Genomic DNA, 24,859 nt, shown 5'->3' with positions numbered 1-24,859 from the left:
GAAAGTATTCACAGCGCTTAACTTTTTCCACATTTCCTCTTCCAGCTTTTTTCCAAAATGGATTAAATTCATTATTTTCTTTTATATTATTTCTCTTATACAAACAATAAGAAGAAGTGTGTTTGAAATCTTTGCAAATGTATTAAATTAATAATAGGTTTTGTTTTATATCGCATTATATGAACCATGAAGAATCCACACTTGATTTTTCACTTCTCCTCAGCTCCACAGCATCCTTCATGTTGTTTTGGTTTTTACGGACTGCACCTGTTGGTTCATTCTCAGTACTCCCAATAGTGTTGTTTCCAGCCACAGCAGGGAGCTGTTTTCAGTGAAAACGCTGTAAAAACCCATAAACATCTTGCTCAGCACCAAACAGCAGAGGTAGAAAGGATCAGCAAAGCTAGACTGGTAAACAGAGTGGAGTACTTAGCAGCTAAACAGACAGAGGTTTTTTACTCAGGAGTTGGTAGAGGCCAAAAACAGAACTCAAGGCGATGGATGTGTAAATATGCAACCCAAAAAACTGATGACAGCTCTGTTGCCCCCCAAGTGGCTAGAAAATCGTTTTTTAGTTGAACAGTTTAATGTTTGCTAGGTGAAAAACGTAGGCGTTACTGATGATAATAACCAGAATCCCAAAAATGAAAGCAGCTAAATGGAATTCAGCCATTTAAAACGAATTCAGCTCTTGTTTAAAGGCTGACTAACAATGTAGCTGTGTCAGGAGAATAACAACAACACCAATAAGGTCCAAACTCGTATTTAAAACAGCAAGCCTTTTGTCCCTCACAGAAAATAGACTGCCTTAATTGCATTTCAAAGAGCCGATTTGTCCAGGTGGGTCCACTCTACGCTCCAATTTGTCACCAGGGAAACTATGTTGCTGTTACAGAGGAGAGCAGAGCTGGAGACTGAGGGAGAGATGAGTTTCATTTAGAATCACAGATGAGTTCAGAACATCCAAACAAACTCTATAACTGTGGAGGAAGATATGCAACAGCAGCCAATGTCCTCAAGTGGAACAGGAAGCAATCAGGACAACAGTCTGGGTTTTGGTATTTTGATTATGTTGCTATTGTTATTTTGATTTTTTTTTTTTTTTTTTTGGACTCTCACTCTTTCTTTGACCCTTCCCTTAATCGGTATTAATCCTGTCGTATTAGAGCTAGAGGTGAGGAAGTGACCAGACTTTCTAATGTCTCTTTCTCTCCGATGTTTTTTCTCTCTTTTAGCTCTAAATCTTATGAAAAGATAAATACTCTTTTCAAAAAATATTTCAGTAATCACACAAATCAATTGTTGTCAAACAGAGAGAGAAATAGAGAGAGAGAGAGAGACGACGAGCAATAAGGCAGAAAAGCAGTGAAAAAATGTTGATTACAGAGACACAGAAAAACATTTCACACCACCGTTCAACAAAAAGAAAGATAACAATCTTGTGCATTTTAAAAAAGAGATAAAGACAGAAAGGAACAGCTGGAGGATTTAAACTTTCAATCAAACAATAACAAATCATTCAGGGCCTATAATAAATCACCTACTGGAGTGTTTACACTTCTCTGGCCTGTCTGTCTAAACTAAGTGTCTGTAGGCGACACGACACACTCTTTTCCACCCGTGAGCTGCACGTCTCTGATACAATTACACATCTACAAACCTGCAGAAAGTGTTAGAGCCTGCACAACCGCAATCTGAGCTAGCACATCCTTGAAAACCAAACGTTGAAATAGTGTGTCATTTTAATGGCTAACACTTAGGAATGACCCGTAGTTTTGTTATAAAGATTATTATTCTGTCTCCTTTTACCCACATGAACCACAATTTTCAGTAATACAGTCACATTGTTGTGATTTAGTCTTGCATTTCCATAAAACTGGATGATCCTCTAGAGACAGATTAACAAAAAAAGAAAAATTCAAACCATGAATCCTACATTTACCATAATACAACTTGACAGTTTCTGCTTGAGACACCCTCCCTGCCTGAAAAACCAAAGGTCAAAGGTTGTACAGTGAGTACTATTTTGACAGGCTGAGCAGGACTCCTCTTGACTAGCTAACTAATCTTGTGTGTATAAAATCAGTGTAGTGACCCTTTAATACAATCAGCTTTTAATTTTCTTCTGGAGGTTACTGGTTTTATCTTTTTAGTATTTTAACAGCTAGTTTAAACTGCATTTTGGAACTCTTCGCTCAGGTATCGTCTTCCCTGCTGAATTCTTGTTCAATGACCCCATTTCCCTATATGGAGCTGAAACTTTCACCTTATCTTAATAATCATAAAACAGAAACATTCAGGATGAAAAAAAAAGACTCATGCAGACAGCATTTCCAGCAGAGCTGGGACATTTTCTTAAAAACACATTCAAAAAGCGTTTATACATTGATTCAGAATTGTGGCATTTGCTCAAACATAACAGCGTCCCAGGTGGCATTTGTTCAACAGAGATTTCCAGTTTTGCTGTTTCCAAATCGCAATACTTTGCCTTAAAGGTACAGTCCCCTCCAAACGTTTCGGAATAGGAAAGCCAGTTAATTTGTGTGCTGTACACTGAACATATTTAGGCTTAAGATCCAAACATGAATCTGAGAATATCAATAAGCTCACTCAAAAGTGAGTCCCTGATGCAAAAGTTGTTACGGACTATTACATGACCACATAACAAACACTCTCTACATGGCTGATCTTTGATCATATTTATGGTATTTAACTGAACTTTTGTTATTAATAAGCGAAGTGTTTTACCTGGACAAGAAGTGCATGTGACACTCTTACATTACACCTTTCACTGCCATACCTTCACTTTTGAGCTCAAGTTCACACATTAGCCCACACTGTTTTAAGTACTGATGTCAGCTGTTCTGAGGGAGGTAAAGATGACAGAGCTGTGAAAAACAGAGCAATGAGAAACCTCAGAAGAGAGGTGACATTAAACGTGTTAACACTGTTTCAGATGATTAGGTTACAACCGTAGAAACAAAAATCCACCTGTTAGAGTCTGGACCTTCATTTTGTTCAATAATTATTTGTTTGAAATGTAGAAACTTTGAAATTACTTACCATTGGCTTTATATAGCAACATTGAGAGGCTAAGGCCAGCAAGATTAGAGACTGGAAGCAGCATGAAACAGCTAGCCCAAATCTGTGTGAAGGTAAAAAAAAAATCTGCCCACTAGCACCTTCTAAAGCTACAGGGGAGCTGGAGAAATGGAAATTTGTCCTCCCTAATGTTTCTCTCACCTGTCATCAAATGCCCCCAAAATCTATAGAAAATAAATAATGTTCTCCCCTCAATATTGAGGTTTAAAGTTATCAAGGTTTTTGGCCTGTACATACTATTAACAAATGACCACTCGTGGATATCAAATGGCCAGCCAGCTTTAGCGTACAGAGCACAATGGTTTTTGGTTGGTGATCATGATTCATGACATCAGAGGCATCAAAGATAAATCAATAAGGAAAGTATAATAAGTAAAGCTGCTCAGGATTGCTTCTTATTCACTGACACAAGGACACAAGAAAAGTGTGACCGAACTTATTCTAAAGCTGTAACCTGTCTTCTCTATGTCCCTCCCAGTGGACCAAACATTAAGTCCTTGTTATGACTCCAATCACAAATACTAATACTACTATCCACTGTGTGTGTGTGTGTGTGTGTCAACAGTTTTGGGCCTCTCAGGCAAATGGCTTTAGGATTTGCACAATGGAAAAAGATAGCAGATTACAAGATTACCGGTGAAGCTGAAGAATCCCTGGCTGACTGATAGTGAAGAAGTCACTGTTAAAATCTGTAATGTTGAGATTGTTGCACAGAAATACTAAGTGTATTTAATTATAGGCCAAAAGAATATAAAACAAAAACATGATTCATGAGACATTGTTATAATTTGTGCACACAAAAACATGTACAATATACAAATATGAAGACAAGATTAAAGATAAGTATTTATAATTTAAAACCCACCACAGAGAAACACCAACAGAAACACATCCATCCACCCACAGTGTTCCTAAACACCTAGAGCTCACTGACAACATAATTTGACACGATTCCTGAAGTAATTTCTGTTTCCAGTATCCTGGCCGCCGTAATCTGATTGTCTGAGTCTGTTTTCTGTCCGAGACAGATTTTAAGAGAGGACATCTGATTGGACTTAACACTGTTTGCCTTCCTGTTTCCTACACACATAGACGGAAAGCTAAAATATGCACACACATTGCAAGAACAACTGAAATGACTCAGCACAAGTAATAAACAGTAAAACCAACAAAAATATGCATATTTAGCAAAGAATGTGAGTCTGCATATGTGCTACTTGTCTACTGTATGTGTGTGCACATATATTATATGTGTTGTTTGTACACATCACAATAAGACAATATCAGCGGTTCTCACACGTGTTGTGTGTGCCTATTTTGTATGAATATCATGTATGAATTAATTTGCTAGCTGTGTGTCCACACTATCTGTGTGTTTGTGTGTGTATATATGTGCGACTGCCTTTGTTTCTCTGCAGCAGTGAAGTACTTGTGTTAAAGTTAAACAGTGCAGACACAGGCAGGTCACCTCCTCCATCATCCCCCTCCACTCAAAAGAGCTGAGAGCACAAACACAGACGTCAACTAAATCACCACCATTAACATCAACAGAACCCCTGCTCTAAAAAAAAGTGCTGTGGGACGATTATCTGATATAATAAATTATAATTAGGTTAAAGATATCAATCTGTAAACATGTGGAAAAATCCATTCTATCCTACACAGATGATAAAACACCTCAGCTGACTATAGACTCAAACGACAAATTATTATTTTGTAGACAAATGCCTTTAGATACCTCATATCTTTGACAGCAATATGAGCTTTAACACTAATAAATTAGTAACAGATAGTGTCTGGAATTTACTAAGGGCTTTATAAAGGTAATAAATACAAAGTCAATAACGTGGATAATTCAAATGGAAAAGTACCTGAGGTCCTTATGGTGAATAAGACAGGAGATAATTATAGCTCATCATTGGCAGCCCCCATTAGTTTAGCAAGTTAGTCTGCTAAAAAGCTCTAAATAGAAAGCACAGGGTACTAAGACTGTCAAAATTTGACAATGATGTAAAGGTTTAATGCTAATGCCTGTACTACAAAATTAAAAGCCAGTTTATTTAATGGTTGAAATACAGTAGTTCAGTCGGAACTAAAGTGATGAACTAACAGAATGATATTGCTTTATCGAAAAATATTTGCATATTTTATTTCTAGAGAAGACACAACATGTTTACATTTCTTATTTACACATTGGCACCAGGCCTACATGGAAAAATTACTTCTTATTTTACTTAATTCAAATAAGCCATATATACAGATATTTTTTCTTGCTCCTGGTGTTGATACACCACAAATCTACATTATGATCAACATGACACTGAATCTTATTATTATTTGTATTAATTTAAATGTGTTAAAAAAAAAAAGAACATCGTCATCGTCATCTAATCTAACCTAATCCAGTTATGCAGTCAGTCAGTTACACAACTCCAATTTATTACCTTCTACTGTGTTTTACAAAGAAAACAAACTTTTCTGTACTTCACACGCACTCGGTCAACACAGAAAGATCTGTCACACTTGGCAGGACCAGAGAAACTAATTTTGTGTCCTGCCTGAGGTGTTGATTTCCTCTTCCATCAGGTTTTAACATAGAGGAGAGCAGGACCACACACACATGCGCATACTCCCAGACCCATTTGTATTCCCTTTATCACACTCATACATCCAATTACTGTCTTCCACACCAGAATTATGGTATATGTACATGATGTGTCGTCAGTCCAACAACACTCCCACGCACTCGTGTCAAAAGATGGGATCACAAGCCTTCCTCAGGCACCAAACTTTGACCTGTTACACCAAAACAGGATAGGAAACATTTAAGCAAATATTACCTCAGTGCCATAGATGTCCCGTTGACTGACGCAGCCGAGCACGCTCTGTGGTTGTGACCATAGGAGTAGCTCCCTTGCCGTGTGTATCGTGCATCCCCACAGCAGAGGATCACCAGAAACGCCCTTCGAAAAGCCCGGTTCAAGAAGGCGTAAAGGAAGGGGTTCAGCCCTGAGTTAATATATCCGAGCCACAGCCAGGCTGTCCATAGCTGCCAGGGCACTGAGTAGTGAATGAAGGGGTCCACCACATTGGTGATGAAGAATGGTGCCCAGCATAGACAGAAACAACCCATTATTACTGCCAGCGTCTTTGCCGCTTTAGTTTCAACACGCATGCGGCTGTTGGCTACAGGAGCCTGCTCTGGAGAGGAGGAACCTGTTGTTGTCCTAAGGCGGTAGTGCTCTGATGGGTCTGAAGAAGTGGACGACCTCACTGTGATGACCGGAGCCGTCCCTGTAACAGGAGCAGAGCCAGCACGTTGTAGTGTCTCGATTTGCCGCACGTGGGTCATGGCAGTAACGTAGATACGCTGGTAAGCCAGGACCATGAGGGCAAGTGGGACATAGAAGGCCACCGCGGAACAGATCAGAGCATACGGTCGATTGACCAGAAACACACAGCTTGTGTCATTGGAGCCTCCTATCAAGGCTCGCCTCTCCTCAATCTGAAAAGAAGAAATAGAAATCATAGATGCTAGAGCCAAGAGGGTATTAACCTAGTTTAACATAAAGACTGGAGGCAAGGGGAAACGGCTATTCTCACCCAAAATTGAATAATATTTGTTTTACCTCTTGTAGTACTAGTTGGGGTTAGACACTGATGAACCACCCCCTGAATTCTCCATGGTAATAAATAGCTCAATTTGTGTAAAGGCACCCTAAAAGGTATTTTTTGTATATTGTTCATAATGTGTAAAGTACTGAATTCAAGGCACAGGGAGGGCAGAGACTCGATGAGTTCCTACAAACAGGATTGTAGCGCCTCAGTGTTTGCTTTGTAAAAATGGAACAGATGGGGTTCAACCCAAACAGATATTCTGTACTACTTAGTTCAACTTTTGTCACAATTATTGAATTGGTTCTTGTGGAAGCTGGTGTGAGAAGGCATTTTAGTTTCAAACAATTCCTTATTGGGACAGAGAAGTGCAGTGGAAAGTTTTCAGAGTTTTTTCTGATTTGAGTGAGAGACGTGACCAAGAGAATAGACACAACATATGAAGTAACAAACTAAATCTGCAGACATACGCCATTTCTAGTCCTATGCAATTTTTTCCTTCATGACATATGACTTCAAGACATCCAGACAGCTATTAAAAACAGACTGGATGCTGCCTGAGCGAAAGAGAAAAGAGCCATGTATTTCATTAAGTCTGGCTGAATAAATTTGTCGATCCCAATCTGCCTCTGGGAATCCTGCTGCTCATTTCAAGGCAGCTCTCTGAAATAACCTCACACCATAACATATCCAACCCAGCTTGTTGAAGTCTTTGCCTGCAGCACAAGATCGTCCACAGGGACTGAAATTGTTTTGTGATCACTGCATTACTGTGTCATCGTTCAAGGGATTGAAAACCAAGAATATTAGGTAGGAAAGGTTTAAACAGTTTGCCTTTCAAGAAAGAACGTCTCTTTAGGCGATAGCAGGAGGTATATGAACTTTTCAGTGGGATACTTTGGTAAAATATATAGATGCAAGACTGTAATGACAGTTTTGAGAATAATAAAATAACCCGCAGTTGTTTTGATTTCATTACTTTGTCATCCCTTGCCCCTCTTTGGTTTCTGAATTAAGCTACTCACAATGTCCTCGATGCCGATGGCATTCCAGCTTTGCATGATGGGTAAAAAAGAGATGAATGTGGGGATGAGCCAGCAGCCGCTTAGCATCACAGCCACTCTCACTGGGGTCATCTTGTGTCTGTAGACCAGTGGCTGGCAGCAGATGGCATAATATCTGGAATAACACATACAGACATATGTACATACAATACTTCAAACGAATTTTCAAAATGAGTTCGATATGCATCTCTGAAAGAAAGGTAATTTATCTACTGTAAGCCCGCACATACACAAACCTGTCCAGTGCAATGCAGCAGAGGTGCAGGATGGATGCTGTAGTTAACAGAACATCCAGAGACGTCCGGACAAGGCAGAAAATCTCTCCGTAGCGCCACTCGCCGGTTGTCAGCTCAATCGCAGCAAACGGCATCACAACCAGTGCAACAAGCAAGTCGGCAAATGCCAGTGACACGATGAAGTAGTTGGTCTTCTTCTTCCTGACAGAAGAAAGAAGTAGCGTAGAGAGGACACAACAACAACAAAGACGTTAGAAAGTTTACAATATGCTGTGCTGTATGTGGTATGAATTTAAAAAACATATCTCTAACCTTTAATGCTGCTGCCACTCAATTTGCCAGTAAATGCAAATGTGACTTCGCAGAAATATAAAGTGGCTTGTATGTGCTTCTTTTTTTTCTTACTTTAAAATTCAGTTTTTTGTAGTTTAATTGTTTTAGGTGAGGCTGTCTGTAACATGAGTGCTTTGACAGTTGATGTGTTTGTTCAGTTTTTGCTACACTCATCTTCCCTAAAATGCAATGTGATCTCTGTTAGCATTTTGTCAGTACAGGCCTTCCCAAAAACCACAGATATCACTGTACGGAATTAAATAACAGGTGTCATTAAGTGATACTGTAGAAAGACAAAACTTGAAACTTAATATCACGCCCAAACAGCACTACACGTCATTTTTACTTTCTGGGACAATGCCACCTTTTTATTGTTGCGTGAGGCTCTATCTTTAAGGGAGTCACTTGTCTGCTGCTGAGCTCATGTCCTTAAAGTCATGTCTGACTTTAAAGTCAACAGCAGAGCATTGATCAACAAGCTCACCGTAGGTGTCTGTCCCTGCAGAGCGCCACCATGACCAGTAGGTTGCCAAACACTGTCATGATAATAATAATGGACAGAAAGATGGTGAGAACAACTGTCTCCAGTGAGCTCAGTAACTCCTGTTGTTGCTGCTGCTCCTGTTGTTGCCCTGTGTTTATTACGTCATCCAACAATCTGCAAAAAAATAAATAAATAAATAAAAAGGAATCAACTTGTCCAAGTAACATTTTGAAACTCTGAATTTTTTTTATTTCTTACTCTTATAAGCGAGAATGTGTAAGCGAGTATTTTTTCTCTTTTTTATTTGTTTTGTCACTTAAGCATTAATAGCAGGTAGTAGTTAATGTAGACAGGAAGCAAGGGAAAAGAGTGAGAAAGAAATGATGCAACAAATGCGGGGGGAGTTTTCAAATGTAATGTCTCTTGATGTAATTGTTAGGCCATTACATTAGTTTAAATGTAAAACTTACTGTTGAGGTGATGCTGTGGCCATCACTAGTCATCTGCATTGATGTCAGCAGACGGCAGTCCTCATCACCCCATGCTCTGGCCCTGTTAATACACACACACACACACACACACACACACACACACACAAAGATGCAATTACACTGTCTCTTGCAATAACACTGCATATTTCTGTAAATAGTCGCCAGCTTGCACATATAAACTGTCTGGGTTTCTTATTGTTTGTCCATCTCACAGCTGCATTAAGGCACCAAAAATGTGATATTTGTACCACAAGTAAGTTAGTAGATCACAGCTTGAAAGCATGTGATATTTATAGTGCAACAGGCAGCAGCTGTGTCTGCCAGATTCCATCAGCATGCTAGTTTGTCTTTGTAATGCAATAATAACATTGCGTTTTTTGAGTATCACAAGGGAAATTCTTATTTTGCTGTCAGTTGGAGGTCAAAGTTCAGACATCAGCACCTCTGGGACAACCGATTCTGATCCTTCAACATATCCTTGTACTCCTGACCTGGCAGCCCATATTTATTTGGTAAGCAGAGTGAAGATATTGATTTTACCCCACCTGGACCCTGTTTTACCTTCTTATTTGAGTCACATTAGTATATACTGTGGCTTCTTATCCATTTGCCTCAGCACTGCAGGAAGCATGTTCAACCCTTGCCATGCTGTAACATGGCCATTTCCTCTCTGTGTGGACCGAGTGTTTTGTCAAAGACGACCAGTCAGACAGGAAATGACACGATTGTGCTCTCAGTCATTTTACAGTATGTATTCTTGAGGAACTGCAGAGCACCTTTCATAGGTACAGCAGATGTGTTATCAGCTTTAAGCACCTATTAAAACAGGTGCTTCTGACGCTGCCTTTTTATGGCGACTATCTGTCTTATAGCACTCAAGGGTCAATATCGTCATCTGACAGACTTGTCACTGGTTGTAATAAGGTCACAAACAGGGCCGTTCCTCAATACAGGTTACAGTTTCGTTTGTCACGTCTGCATATTACCCTCTTCTGATATAAAGCTATGATATAAATTTAACTTGATTGTATCTTAAAATAGAATTCTTTGGTTTATTTTAGTTTGACCATACTGGTCAGTGAGACTGGCCTTGATTTGCTGAAACTCCCAAGAGCCAAATAAGCTCCAAAACCCTTATGTAGGCAAAATGTTTTCCAGTTCTGACTCGTGCAGACTTTGTGTTTTTGACATATACATTACATTCATTGGGCTGTAAAAATAAGTGACACTTTTAGTGTCCTGAAAATTACTAAACATTGAACTGAGACTTAAATCAAACAAAACTGACAAGAAAAACAGACAGATTAAAAAATTATAGGACCACTGGGAATAGATGCATGAAACCCCCCTCACTACCACCATCTTTAGTACTTGAGTTGCTATGATTTCTCAATATAGTGATCTGGACAGATCTACTTCCACATAACAGACTAACTCTAAGACTGCTGATCCATGATTGTTATAAATTAAATGGATAAAAATATATATACATTTCCATTCATTTCATGAAAAAAAAAAAGATTAAAAAAAGAATATATATCTATATAGGGTCCATGGGCATAGTTACTTTCTGCTGTTATAACAGCAATGAGAGGTAACCAAAACAGTCAAGATACATGCTGGACAGTTAATCAATGAGCAATGAGGAACTGCAGATTGATGTTATAATTCTCAGTAGGTTTCACTTTAAAAACCCATTTATATGATGCAGGGAATACTGAAATATGAGGTAAAGAGACAGGCAAAGTGAAAATGGGAAGAATAATTTCACAATTTCAGAGTCCATAACTGAAGAAAAGTGTCAGAAATTACTGTTTTATAATTATAGGCAAGCAGAACTTGAAAAAATAGTTGACACTCTACAGTATATATTACCAACAAAACCCCAAAAGTGAAGCAGAAGCACCTCACGCCCTCTTATACACACACACTGGACAACAAAAGTAACACTAGTCACCCTCAGACTCGTTACCAACTCATTACTCACATCAGACTTCAAGAAATGACAAAAAAGTTTTGTTCAATGTGAATTTCTATGACAGGTAAAAAAAAGAGAGAGGGAGAGCAAGAACAGAGAGAAGCCATATTTCTAACAGGTTGCTCGGTTGCTCTATTGTGTGATGAGTGGCCAGGGAGGTGTGTTTTCACAGCTCACTGTGTCCATTTCACATCTGGCTGACACGGTGCTGAACTGAACAGAAGGAACTCTGGAGAGTGTGGGGGGGGGGAAGTCTTGCGATTCAGTATTCAGTACTTTGATGTTATTGTTTAATCATTATACTTCAAAATATTGATTATGATCTAAGTTTATGTTGGACAAAGAATGCTGCTCTGAAAGAAGAAATAATCTAATTGGCTGAGTGAAATACCAGGGGGTTTGAGCCAAACACCACTTTTTTTTACATTTGGCTCCATGGCTTCATAAACAACAATAAAATACACTAATATGTGGAGGGATGGATGGATAGATGAATAGCACAGTTTGCATTTTGATTGAAAACTGATTCTGCATATTTTATTCCTCCCCTGTAACCCTGTTTTCTAATGTTTTTTCTGGCACTGCATTTAGCACTTACTGAAATGTGACTTACAAAAAATGACTATTGCATTGTCACACACAATCCTGCACACAGAAGCAAAATACCACACTACATAAACAATGATTTCTCCAGCACAATCTAAACAAATCTAACCAAAATAACTTAAAACATCCCGTATGAGATTAACTAGAATGTAAAAAAAAAAGGATTTAGTAGTAGTGTTTTGCAACCATATCATCACTGGTAGTACAACAAAGGCAGCAAATTAAATGCTCTTTAATTCACTCACTGGTTTTCTTGTCAGGTGGGAAGTAAATACTTCTCACATAAACTCACACCTCAGATTGTGAGAGGGCTGAACCGTTTGTGTGTGTGTGTGTGTGTGTGTGTTCATGTGCACATTTGTTTATATGTGGGAGAGGAGGAGTTTCTTGCTCTGTTGCCAAGGAGAGTGAGAGGTATCAAGCTCTATAGACTATCCTGATGTAATTTTCAAATGTTTGAGTAAGGAAAGCTGGCTCTTAAACACACTACTGCTGGGACAGATGCTCTCACCTGAAACTGTGCTGTTGAGTGTGTGATGTAGCTGCTTATACTTAATATAACGTGTTTATGTACAATACAAAGTAGGATTAAAACATATATGTAAGTGTGGTTACATAGAGTACTATATTCTTATTATTATCAGTTAATGAATTGAGTCCTCGAAGGTTTTGTCTGTGTAGCCAAAGGCTGGTATAATTTATCCTTCTGTGCCATAGAGCTCCATGGACATGCTAGTCTATTTTGAGCCAATCACAAATTCACCACCCTGGTGCCTGAAATACTCACTAAAGCATTCGATTTGGTGCCAACAAATAGCCTGTGCACACCACATTTGTTTGACTAATATTCACTAAAAACTACAGAACACAGCTGTATTAACAAAATGACTTGACACTGCTGGTTTTGGCTCTCTCCTGGGAATAACTGACAATAACAAATAGAAATCAGCTTTGTCATTCAAGGGAAAAACACACAACGGTACTTAATTTACTTAACACTGTCTCAGAACCTGTATATTACTTACAGCTTACTCTACATAGAGCGCATCAATATCACCACTTCTCCTCTTTGGTATTTCACTTACAACAGAATTTCTTCAAACACAACACATCCACAACATTTTTCAACAACTATTTAAGTCATACTGCATTAATAATGACATCACTCATAGGTTTAGGGGGTTTTCTCCACAACTGACCTGACTGAAGATGAGCTTGTCAAATCTTCTATGGCTGCGTAATTACAAAACAGCTGGAATTGGAGAAACATTAAACTTCTCACATTCTTGTTTTTTGGCTCCATCTTTCTTGCTCAGCACTTGTGCTGGAATTTCTTCACTCAAATCAAATTGATGTCTTAGACCGAATGGTAGAAAATATTTATGTAATGTCAGATAGATGCAGGACAGTAGGACATTTTTTGCTGATATCAACATATGTTGAACACACCACCTTCTGGGAACAAATGGGCAATCAGCCTAGAAAAGTTGCTGTAATGACAGATTGTGTTGACCAAAGTCTGCTGAGAATGAACTCATTATCTCAACTAGGGTCTAATGTTTAAAAGAAAAAGATAGGACTTTAAATAAATGGTAACTTCTGCTCCACTTGCTGGTTTGGTTTCTTTTCCACATAAGCTCTGTAGATGTGGCATGTGATGTGCAAACAGGACAGTTAATCTGGTGGGTTTTTATAAACTACCTGCCTGTGCAGCTGAATAACCAAGCACTATTTTTTCCAGTTTAAAGACTATATTTGGCAGCTAAAATAAAGAAAGGAATTGGACATGATTGAATCATGAGCATTTTTGAGCAATACTACTCTGAATTTTGAAACAGAAATTAATATCATCTATAATATTTTTCAGTGGGTAAACATGATTGTCTGTAATTACGCTGAATTTTCTTAATATGGACCCCTGGTAGAACAGTTGTTGCCAAGGTAACAACTAAAGTAGATCAAAATTAGTATAACAATAAACTATATTCTTAAGAAGGCCACCAGTCAACACATTAGATCCAGAAATGACAACACACTAGCCTGATGCATGCATGACTGGACCAAGATGCAACTTAGATGGTGCAGAATGGAGCAGGTGAGAGTCTGCCTGGAAAAAGCTATGTGGGTGAGGGTAATGGGTTGTGAGAGGCTAATTGAGCATGCTGCACTTGTCATAAAAAGGGTACCATCTTTCTTGGGGGTGGGGGTTGGGTAAAGAATAAAGTGAGAAGCACGCCGCAGGCAGAAATACCCATTGTGTGTCTCCCCAATGCTTTAGTACAGACAGTTTTCCACTTTCTCATAGCATCAATATTTCATTCTGCACAAGCTTTTGTTGAGGAATACACTATTATGTGACAACCAATCAAAAAGTACCTAGCTGCACAAATACCAAAACATGCCAACAGCTGAATCAATGGCTGGGCTAGCCGCTAATGTTTAGGTTTCACTTCTGCACACAACAACAGCTGATTATTAGGTGTTTTAGATTTTAGTATATGAGATACAGTATGTTTGTTGTGGTCATTGCTTACATACGTTCTGCCACTTCTAGACCACTGAGCACCAGAGCCCTGTTTATGGGAAATCTAAAGTGTGCTAAAGCAAAAGGAAGTCACTGAATGTAAAACATGCGTCAAACAACTGGAGAATGACAGCTGAACATCAACAGATAGGGAGTAGCTCACTAGATTTATGACTGTAGTTCAATAAATGCCTGCACTTTCAGCTTTTGATGGTCTGCAGAACCACATCTGTGAGAAATGTGTGTCTTCACATATAGGCTGTTTGCAATGTCAATCACAGAAACAGTTCCTAAAACACACGGATTATGTTTTATATCAGGTGTGTTTACTAAAGGATAGAAGTCACCCAAAGACACACTTTTGACCCCATCACGTACACTAATGTCAGGTTAGGGATCGCTTTGTGGCTAGCATGAACAGTAGGAACGGTTACCAATATCTTTGGTATTGTTGAGTATTAAAATTGACAAAAAATTGAATTATAAGTCTGTAAAATGTTAGGACTAATCAAATAATATCCATTACAGATACTGTATGTCTTTAGGATGATTTATTTTGCCAGACCAACAGCCCCAAACCTACTTTAATGATATAAAGCAGAGAAAAGCATCAACACTTTACATGCATGATTCAGTTTGGTATGATAAGATTCAGTTGTTGATATGATTCTTCTTGATTTAAAACGATTATCAAAGATGCTGTTGGCGGCAGTAGAGCAGCCAGAAAAAAAGTGAGCTTGAGGGTCCTGTGCAGTATCTTAGCTGTTGCTAGGACTGCACTCTTCTGGACAGAGATCTCAAATGTCGTTCCTGGGATCTGCTGGAGCCACTCTCCCAGTTTGGGAGTTACAGCCCCCTGTGTTCCTATCACCATGGGTATCACTTGTGCCTTCACTTTTCACATCTTTTCTATCTCTTCTCTCAGCCCTTGATACTTTTTGAGATCCTGGAGTACACATGCATGTGCGGGCAAGCTGCTCACAACTGTTACAGAGCCTTTCACAAATAGGTGTGTAAAAAAAAGGGCATTGCTAGTTTTTAATGCAAAATGTTTTGATGCGTTATAATTTGTTGTTGTAGGCATATGATGTGTGTGTGTGTGTGTATATATATTTATATATAAGCATATTTCTGCACTACCATCAGTGGAACCAAAAGAACAATATCGCACTGCTGTCAATTTACTACTGCCCATGTGTTAACCTATCTCTGTTGATAATCAAGAGGCAACAGTATCGACAAATATTTTGTTTTGGGTGAGGCAACACTGATGGTAAATAAGGCCTAGGCTGGCCCTGGAATCAGGCTAATGAATTGGCATTGGTCCATATAGCCTAAAATTAGCCTGAAGGCGGTGGCTCTCTCCTAAATGTCTACAGGGAGTGGTTATAAGGATAGCACAGTGGGAAGGAAGTCTTTCTGTCAAAGGCAAAGATGTTTTACCTTCATTTGCCAAAGGCAGGTTAGATGACACACACACACACAAGCAACGTCTCACAACAGCAGTTTGTTTATTTTGTTTCACCTGCCTGATTTATTCACTCATGCTCATACCTAGGAACTAGCCAGGGCTATCACCCTGCATATGGCTACTTGCCAATGTTGGAGCAATGCCCTCCTCGGGGCTTAAATTTATGGATGACGCAGGAGTGTTTTTTTTTTCTACTAAGATAATCAAAATCAGATTTAAATTTAATCCAGATTCAACTTTTTATTCAATAAATGTCTAATTATAGTAAATCACCGTGACTGCTTGTTTTCACAAATTGCCTTTTATTTATTTCGTCTTCCTTCCAGATGCTGCCTGAGGTTACAAAATTGGGACAATTAATTCCTGGGAAGCAACTTAAGGGGAGATGAGTGATGAGGCTCTATTGGTTCTTATTTTCATTGCTGAACTGGACCAATGCTGTGTGTGTTTAAGGGATTACACAGTGTGGACTCCGTGTAATATGTTTGGTACCCGTACATGCCAAAAGATGTTGGCAAGCTAACGCTAGTTTGGCCGAGATATCCTGAGAAGAGGAGGCATGTCAAGGGAAAGCAATGAAAATGATTTATTACTAGTGAGGGACTTTAAACAATGACCAAGGGAATTGCCTTTGGATGACACCACAGCCTCAGCCTTGTTTGAAAATGTTGCATCCCGTGAGATATCTTAGGTATGTAACAGTTTAACTGAATATGATGTTTTTTTAAATATCTGTAATACTTTTTGGTTTGGCAAAGGCTGCTGATAAACAATGGGAAATTTTACTTACATGAAAAGGTTCTCTCTAATTTATGCAGTTATCATTTAGTAGGATTTGATTTCAATTTTCTTCTCAGCGGAGAATAAAATCAATATTGGATGGTCCTTTTGTAAAACTTGACAACTTGGTTACTTTTGAGGTTACAGAAGACTCATAGTTAAATGTCAAATCAAGTATAGTTGGGATTAGTTAGGTTGAGGAAAAGACTATGGTTATAAACTCACTTCTCACCATCCAAACTACTACCACAGTTGCTCTGAATGCTGGCAATGGACCTAAATCCTGAAGTGTAGAGCTGTGCAGAAGTTGCATGACTTTGCATGCTCAGTCTGATGTGAGAATACAGAGAATATGTGCATATGTGCATTCTTTGTAAAAATCTGTAAGTCTGTCTTTGAGATGCTTAGCGTTGGCTAAGTTTGAGGTATTTTCTTGTCTTGTCCCAAAAGCTCTGTCGCAGTTTCAGAATTCCGGGGTATTCCCAGTTTACCTACCAAAAGGGGTGCGAAGAAAAGTAAAAGTCTGATCCCAAAGAAGAGCTACTGTAGCACAAATTGCTGAAAAACATAACTGAGGCTCTGACTGACAGGCCACACAGTGCCTTGCATCTTGTTGGACATAGGCTGCGTAACCACAGACCAGTTAGAGTTCACAAGTCGACTCCTGTTCACCACCAAAAGCGCCTTTGATGGGCATGTGATTATGTGATGCATGTGATGCAGCAATGGAAGAGGGTGGCCTGGTCTGACGATTCACTTTTTCCTCTACGTCATGCGGACAGCCTGGTGCACGTGTGTTGTTTACCTGGGAAAGATGGACTATGGGAAGAAGGACTGAAATATCTTGGGAACACATACCAGAGGACAGAGGTCCGATGTAGTTCATGCCTTTGCTTTGGGGTGATGTTTTTTTGTTTTTGTTTTTTTTAGTTTCAAATAATTGTAAACTAAATATTTTTGTGTTTGGGGCTGTTGCTCAAAACACGACAACAAAAGATAACACCTCTGATTCTGGGAAACTGTAATGGATCCCTTTCTTGTATTTGTTGATGTTTCATACACTATAAGATAATTGATCAAAGGAAGAATCAGCAGATTAATTGATAAATAAAATAAGCTTCAGTTGTATGTTAAACTGTATTTTTATCTCTCTGTTCACAAAACACACATGCACATACGGCCACAAGGTGGAAAACTCTCATTTCTACAATAAATTGAAAGCTTAATAAATATGGGTACTATGGGTTGCTATTGATAGACAGACTGTACTGTCACAAAGAAAAAACAAAGAGAAATTGCAGCCATCTACAATGAAATACAAGCAATCAGGTCACTGTGTTCAGAGTAATTGAACAACAGCGGACCTTTTCATGTGTCACAACAGCCCGCCTTTTTGGAGATGTTGATGTGAAACCAACTCTCACTAATCTTTTTATGGACGTGTCAGCAGGTCAAAACAAAGACTCATGAAAAACTGGGCACATGCCCCTCTACTCTCCTCCTGTCCTCACCAACTGCTATGTTTTGCCTGTGGCGCACATTTGCTGTGCGTTTACCCATCTCTACAGTCAGACTGGCACATCTGTGACTCATATGATTACAGGTATTGTCATAAAGCAAGTGATGATGTCCTTACTTAAACCCAGAGACGTTGAGCTAGAATAAGTTCGGCACTTATTCTGCAGCTGGGCTTTGTGATGAGTCAAAAACAAAGTTTAGCAGCTACACCTAGGCTGCCTGTAAAAAGTGCACACCTTAGGGTTTGCACAAAATAACTAAGATACTGTATTATCATCCGTTTTTAAGAAGTCAATTCACACGCAAATGTGCGTGGCAACATAATTGATGGCATGCAGGAGATAATGTGGAGATGGTCATGTAGTGAAGTGACGCAACACTGAACTGAAGTGTACCTGACACATTACATCACAGATGACAGTAATGTGCCACTTGCTGTCAATTAAATTACAAAAACTCCGTGGAAGCTCCAACAAACGAGTGAATAACACGTACCCGACACGGGGCAGTGGTAGTGGAGAGAGTGTAATTGAAGTGTCCGGCTCACCTTTCTCTGGTGCAGACTCCCCGCTGTTCCGTGGCTCTCATGTTCCGGATAGCGCGAGCTGAAGGAGAAGCCGCGCGGCGCGAGCTGAAGAACAAGGACTGTGGCGACAAGGCGCCTCGTGCCGTGGGAGCGCGAGACACAGAGAGAGAGACAGAGAGAGAGAGAGAGAGAGAGAGAGAGAGGAGGGGTCGATGGCGCCATCTTGTGGCGTTTTAACGCAATGACTTATAATCCAGGTGACTTAATGTGGCAGATCCCAGAGTCTTGTGTAGTATTTCTAAAATGCCCCACCTCCTGGGACTTTATCGGAGTAGTTGATAAATATTCCTTTTCTTGCTGTCTTACATAATACGAACAGCGCTTTGTGGTAAATGTTACCAATAAGATAATAAGCTAACCGATATTAACAGTAAGAGGGTGGGGGGCCTCTAGGGTAAATAACCTGAGTTCAGTAAGGAGCAAACCCTTCAAAAAGAAAGTTGTGAAATAAATTAATTAATTATTAACAGTCCCCTCTACCAATAAAATGGTGTAGATACGCACTATAATAAGTGGCTGCTATGAAGTGTACAACAGGTATTGTATTATAAAATAAGGTATAATAAGATTTGTTCTGTGTTAAATGATTAGTTTTGGATCTCCTTAATTTCATAAACAGGGATAATTATGTAGTAAATTCTTAGTAACTGAACCATACAATTAAACTAAACTATACATCCATCCCATCGGATTCTAAAAATATCTGAAATGCAAATGCACTTGCAGGTAGGGTACAGTCATTTCCTATTGAACTTGAAGGTATCACTTTCCTGTGCAGCTGCCGACTCAAACACTACAGGTGAGGTCCTCCTGCAGAGCACTGCGGACTGATTGCAAGGATTAACCTGCGACAACAGCAGGATTTAGTTTGAACGAACCAGGATCGAGTCTTAATAAAGTTTAGGTTCACTGTTGTTTGAACAAAGAGCCATGTCAATATCCTGACTCAATCCACATCAGTAGCTAAACAAACTGGGCCAAACTGGGTCTTCAACCTTGGTCCCCAATGTCTAAAGTATTGGGGAAATGCAGGGGACAAGTGCTTTCTGTGTTATGTCAACTACACAAAAGACATGCAACACACGACTTGAGCTGAATGAGCTCTATTTAATGAATTAAATATAGATAGCCTTCTTTGTGTTAATATATAAATAACATGCATGATTCACAAATGTGAAAAAGCACTAGTTGGAAAAATGTTTAGTTACCAGTATAATGAACAACATTCAAATATGACATATTAGAGGTATAGGCATTGCAACTATGAAAAAATACCTAAAGGAAATTACAGCATGACCTTGAATTTAATTAAAACATGCTCCTGAAATTGATCTAAGCTCTCTCCAGCCTTATATAAATGCCCTGTGATGGAAATTGTTGGTATTAAAAAAACACTACATGTATTTCTTTCTGGGGAAAAAGAAACTAGGTCACCACACAACCACATGATTTTTTGTTTTCTTGCCTCTGTCTGTCAATAAATTAATAAAGTAGAATAAAGTACTTCATGTTCAATTGGAGACAAGTGATTGACTCTGACCTCCTTTCACTAATGTGCACAGGTCGGTTGTTCAGGTAGGACGGTTCACCAGTGGTTTGCATCCCTCGGATTTTCATGTAACATTGAACAAGTATTTATCATTGTTGCTTTTGATTTTAGGAGATGCAGTCAGGGAACCTTGTCTAAACCTTACAGGATATTGTCACACAGATTTGCATTGCATTTGCTATATAGACATCAGAAACCATTAGCTGCTGACTGCTGTCAGCAACTAATAAACATTGTCAGAGCGAACATTAATGTATGTTAACTGTTTTGTGTTCATTTGTAATGTATCTATTTGGTTCACCCAAACATTTTGATTTAGATGTTTTAACAGTTGTTAAATGTATAGACTGCAACAACCAAAGGCTTGTGCAGGGAATCTTTTAAGGATTGTCCTGTAGTCTTGAAACAGTGGCACAGGTTTGGACTTTGTTTATTGTTTTGTGTGTTGCACTCCTTTCCTCTAGATGGCGACAGAATACTGTAGATTCAATCCTTTTAATGTATCAAGAGTTACAGAGGCTGGACAAAATATGTCACCTTCTTCATTTACTGGTTACTTATCTTTCAAGATCGACAATGTATTAGTCTGTTTTGTTTAATAATAAACCAAATGATTATTATTCGGTATGCGGAAATCTCATCAGCCCATAGAATTACACCTGTAATCAAAATTCTGCCCCTCGATTGGCTGGTTATTTACTCAGAGGGTGGGGCATTTACAGCACTCTGCCTCCTCCCACACCAGCTGTTTTGGTTCATTGTGACCTCATCAGACAGGCTTATGTAACAGCCCAATCACAGGCATTGATCTAGCTCTGTGATTGACTGCCTCCCTTCCGCCGGAAGGAAAAACATTAGTGGGGGCTGGAGTTGGTGGTGGGTGTGATGTGTGCTGGTGACGCTGTGAAGCCGAGCGGAAAGTCATTTTTCACTTCTAGGAATTACACCAGTACTTTTTGATTCCCAATGGTGGGACACAGGTTTGTGATGTGTGGGGTTTTTAGTGATCTATTGTCGAACTAAAAGAGAACAGCTATGGGGACTCTAGTAAACTAGATTATTTGTGTTGAAAAGTACTCAAGCTAAAGTACAAAAACAGCCCTTTTGAAGACTGCTCCCAGTTAATTAGTGACATAATGGCTGTTTGTATAACCTCAAACACACTACTGAAATGGAGAAAAACAAGAAGTACGTGCTAAATCAGCAGTGAAACGAGTTGGCGAGATGTTCAGGAGTGCAGGAAGGTGTGTTAGAAAGGGAGAGATTATTAGTATTCACAGCCAGGTGGAAAAATAAGAGGCTCCGTCAGGTGGAACTAAGAGCTGCAACTCGAATGTGTCTGAGCATGTGTACTGAGAGCAGAGGGAGGGAGGATAAACCAGGAGAAACAAAGGGCTGTACAGTATTGTATATGTACTGTATGTTTCTCTGCTTCTCTATAGAGGAGAGGGAAGAGGAAAGAGAAGCAGTGAACTCTCTGTGGCAGTCCATTAGTGCAGCTACTAATGGATGGAGTGCAAAGTTGAATTAAAAGCATAACAACTGAGTAAGAGGTTTTTTTGCCCCAAGGTGGCTCATTTCAGCGGGAGGGGGGATGCTCAGGAAATGTTTAAAACAGAATTTTTATTCAAGCAAATCATCACAGTTCAAATGTTTCCCATTCATTTTTGTTGTAAGGGGTATTAATAGTACATTCTTATGTCACTATTTCACTGTTCCCAGTTCACTTTTAGAGCAGCTGGACTGCAAAGGCCCTACGTCTTGAAGTATCTATGGACAGGACACCATACTCCCATTTGAATGATAGCTGTCCTCATGACAATTTCCCCATTACATTAATAAAGCATCATAATGATGATGAAGTTGATGCTTCAGGACAGACGGAACGTAATGTGATGTCTACGTCTGTGTGTGTGTTTAGCTTTTCACCCCTGCAGTGTTTCACAACTGTAAGTTAATGGTGTGGTTTTTCCATCCACCATGACCCAGAAATGTTCCAGCGGCCAGACAACATCCTGTCGGAGAGATGGAGGAGGAGGTGAGGATCTCAAGTTTGTAGTGTCACATGTGATTCTTCTTTTCTGTACAGAGGTTGCACTGTATGTTCATTGTTGCATTACTGTATGAACAAAGACAAGGAATATTAATTTGAATGGTCAAAACATAGAAACTAAAGGCAAGCAAAGAAGCAAATCTTTGCTGATGACCAAAGATATATTTATGTGTACTGTGTATTTACACAGTATCTACATATCTGTGTGTATGTATATTTGTTTTTTTGTCAATGCATTTGTACTGAGGCTCTAGAGAATACTGTGTATGTGATGCTCTGACATACTGTTATCAAATGTTCCCTATGCTTGATTTAACAGAATTTTGGTGAAAGACACAGTTGCTTTTTATATTAAGATACCATCCTACATCTACATAATACATCTACATAATTTAATCAGAATTTCTCCACACACACAAAAAGCTTTCTAGTGTGTTAGCTTGCCAGTCATAATGTAGTTCTTCACCAGTTGGCCCTGTGAATTACTGCATTGTGTCAATGGTCTTCATGTAATGACAATCACTGTGCCACTTTCTGTCTCTTTAAAAAGACCGGAAATAAGCTGAAGAAAATGGAAAACAGAAAGAGAACAAATGGTGATAGATTAATGTATAATGATGAATGCATACTGTATGGATTGATGGCTAAGCAGATAGTACAAAGACTTCTGTATGTTGAATGTGTGCTGATTTATTGTACAGTACAGTACACGTTATATAATGTTTTCACCTCGCTGGATTATAGAAGTTGGATCTTGCCCCCAAAACAAAATATGTTGTTAATCAGTCATACAGACACATCTCTGGAGCAACATGCAAATGCGTCTGTGGTCTAGACTGCAGCTTGCTGTATGATTCAGTATGAGAAAGTCATGCTGGTTACCACCATACACACATACAGCTACAACACGACCATAGCAACCAATGTAGCTAGATTAACAACATGCACATTCACAAATACTGTACAGCAGAGACAGACACACAGACAGACATCATTATAGGCAACATTTCAGGGAAAATACCTTAACACAACTGAGCTGAAGACAGCACTCGCTGTCAGCTACTTGTTCTAGTAACTGCTAATTTCAAGTCAGTCAACCGCATATCTAGCCATTCACTTCCTCCATTCACCTGTTCATGCTCGTTCATTGAGGCGGCACAGAAGATGGGGGTAAAAAAAAAAATCTATAATGTATGTAGGTAGCTGCTGCCATGGAAACTGGTCACCTGACATGGTCTTTACCAATCGGGATTCCCTCTGTGTGTGTGTGTGTGTGTGTGTGTGTGTGTGTGTGTGTGTGTGTGTGTGTGTGTGTGTGTGTGTGTGTGTGTGTGCGTGTGTGCACGCGCAGGGTGGGGGAGAATGATGCCCTGGTAAGTGGGATAGGACACAGAAATATGAGTCAGAGAAGATCTTACCATATTTAGCTTTTTGTGGCTCTTATAAAAGGTGATTCCCTTAAAATAAAAGGCCATGTTTTAGTTCTGCTGTTTCCGTTTATCCCTAATATGTAAATAAAATATAGCAAAATAATGCTATAATCACCATTGTAAACACATATTGTGTTTCTGTTTCTGTTGACATGATCATAAAACTGTAGTAGTTTTTCTGTCTGCACATGACAATTTACTAGCAGGCAATTATATTATTGTAGTTTTATTACTACAGCACTGGCATACCAAGGAAAACCAATTGGATTTTTAAAGGGTGAAAGTACAGCATACCTCCTTAGTTCATTAAGATTTATCTTTCTGTTGACTGCATGAATTTACATATTTTACATACAGGTTCCCAGGACAGAATGCACATTTTTATACTATAAAAAGCAGATCAGCGAATGTATCTGTGGTGCTTTACTTTGAAAAATACAGATGAGCATTAACATAATCATGGATGCTGTTCAAAATTCTCAGCCGTGTAAAAGCTAAAGAGCAAAATCTGTGAATGAATACAAAGGTAGCTGCTGCCATGGTAACTGGCCACCTCACCCCCATTTTTAACAATGGGGATTCCCCCTGCCCTTTTTCTGTGTGTGTGTGTGTGTGTGTGTGTGTGTGTGTGTGTGTGTGTGTACGGTAGGACAGGGTGGGATTAAGGAATGAGTCAGAGGAGATGTTCCATGACACAATATGCAAAAAGAAAACGTATCATATATAATAAAGACGATAGGAAAATGTCTAATTTACATTCCTAACAAACTCGGCTAAGCTCAAGGAGAGACACGCAGATGTAAAACATGTCTAAGATGCCAAAGCTTGACATTACTTATTCATTTGTGCCAGTAGATCTCCATTGTGGTCAAAAACAATCAAAAGGAGCCTCACCACTGAAAAAGAAGAGACACACAATTCTTCATTACAGTGAACATTCGAATGGTTTTATTGTCACTATAGAATACTAACTCTACTGCTGAAAGCTGGTTCTCAACAAATACACTCTGCCACACTGCCAATTTATTGTATAATTCAA

General features: G+C 39.1%; 1 protein-coding gene across 2 annotated transcripts in view; it reads right to left on the bottom strand.

Annotated features, from left to right (window-relative positions):
- si:dkey-247m21.3 (5-hydroxytryptamine receptor 4) overlaps positions 1-18,834 on the bottom strand; it is a 31,431-nt gene extending 12,597 nt beyond the window's left edge. Inside the window, exons 1-6 of one of the 2 annotated variants that reach the window (XM_026339031.2) lie at positions 18,750-18,834; positions 9,305-9,386; positions 8,835-9,008; positions 8,012-8,218; positions 7,743-7,896; positions 5,943-6,607 (exon numbers count right to left, since the gene is read on the bottom strand). In XM_026339031.2, the coding sequence (XP_026194816.1) occupies positions 5,943-6,607; positions 7,743-7,896; positions 8,012-8,218; positions 8,835-9,008; positions 9,305-9,327 (1,223 nt within the window). In that variant the 5' untranslated portion in view covers positions 9,328-9,386; positions 18,750-18,834. The remainder of the gene's footprint in view (positions 1-5,942; positions 6,608-7,742; positions 7,897-8,011; positions 8,219-8,834; positions 9,009-9,304; positions 9,387-18,749) is intronic. The other variant, XM_026339032.2, reaches the window with a different exon arrangement.
- Between the last annotated feature and the right edge of the window lie 6,025 nt (positions 18,835-24,859).

The sequence above is a fragment of the Anabas testudineus genome, chromosome 22 (assembly GCF_900324465.2).
Source record: "Anabas testudineus chromosome 22, fAnaTes1.2, whole genome shotgun sequence".
Classification (NCBI taxonomy): Eukaryota; Metazoa; Chordata; class Actinopteri; order Anabantiformes; family Anabantidae; genus Anabas; species Anabas testudineus.
The sequence above is the reverse complement of the archived record's forward strand: the minus strand, read 5'-3'. Positions and strand labels throughout refer to the sequence as shown.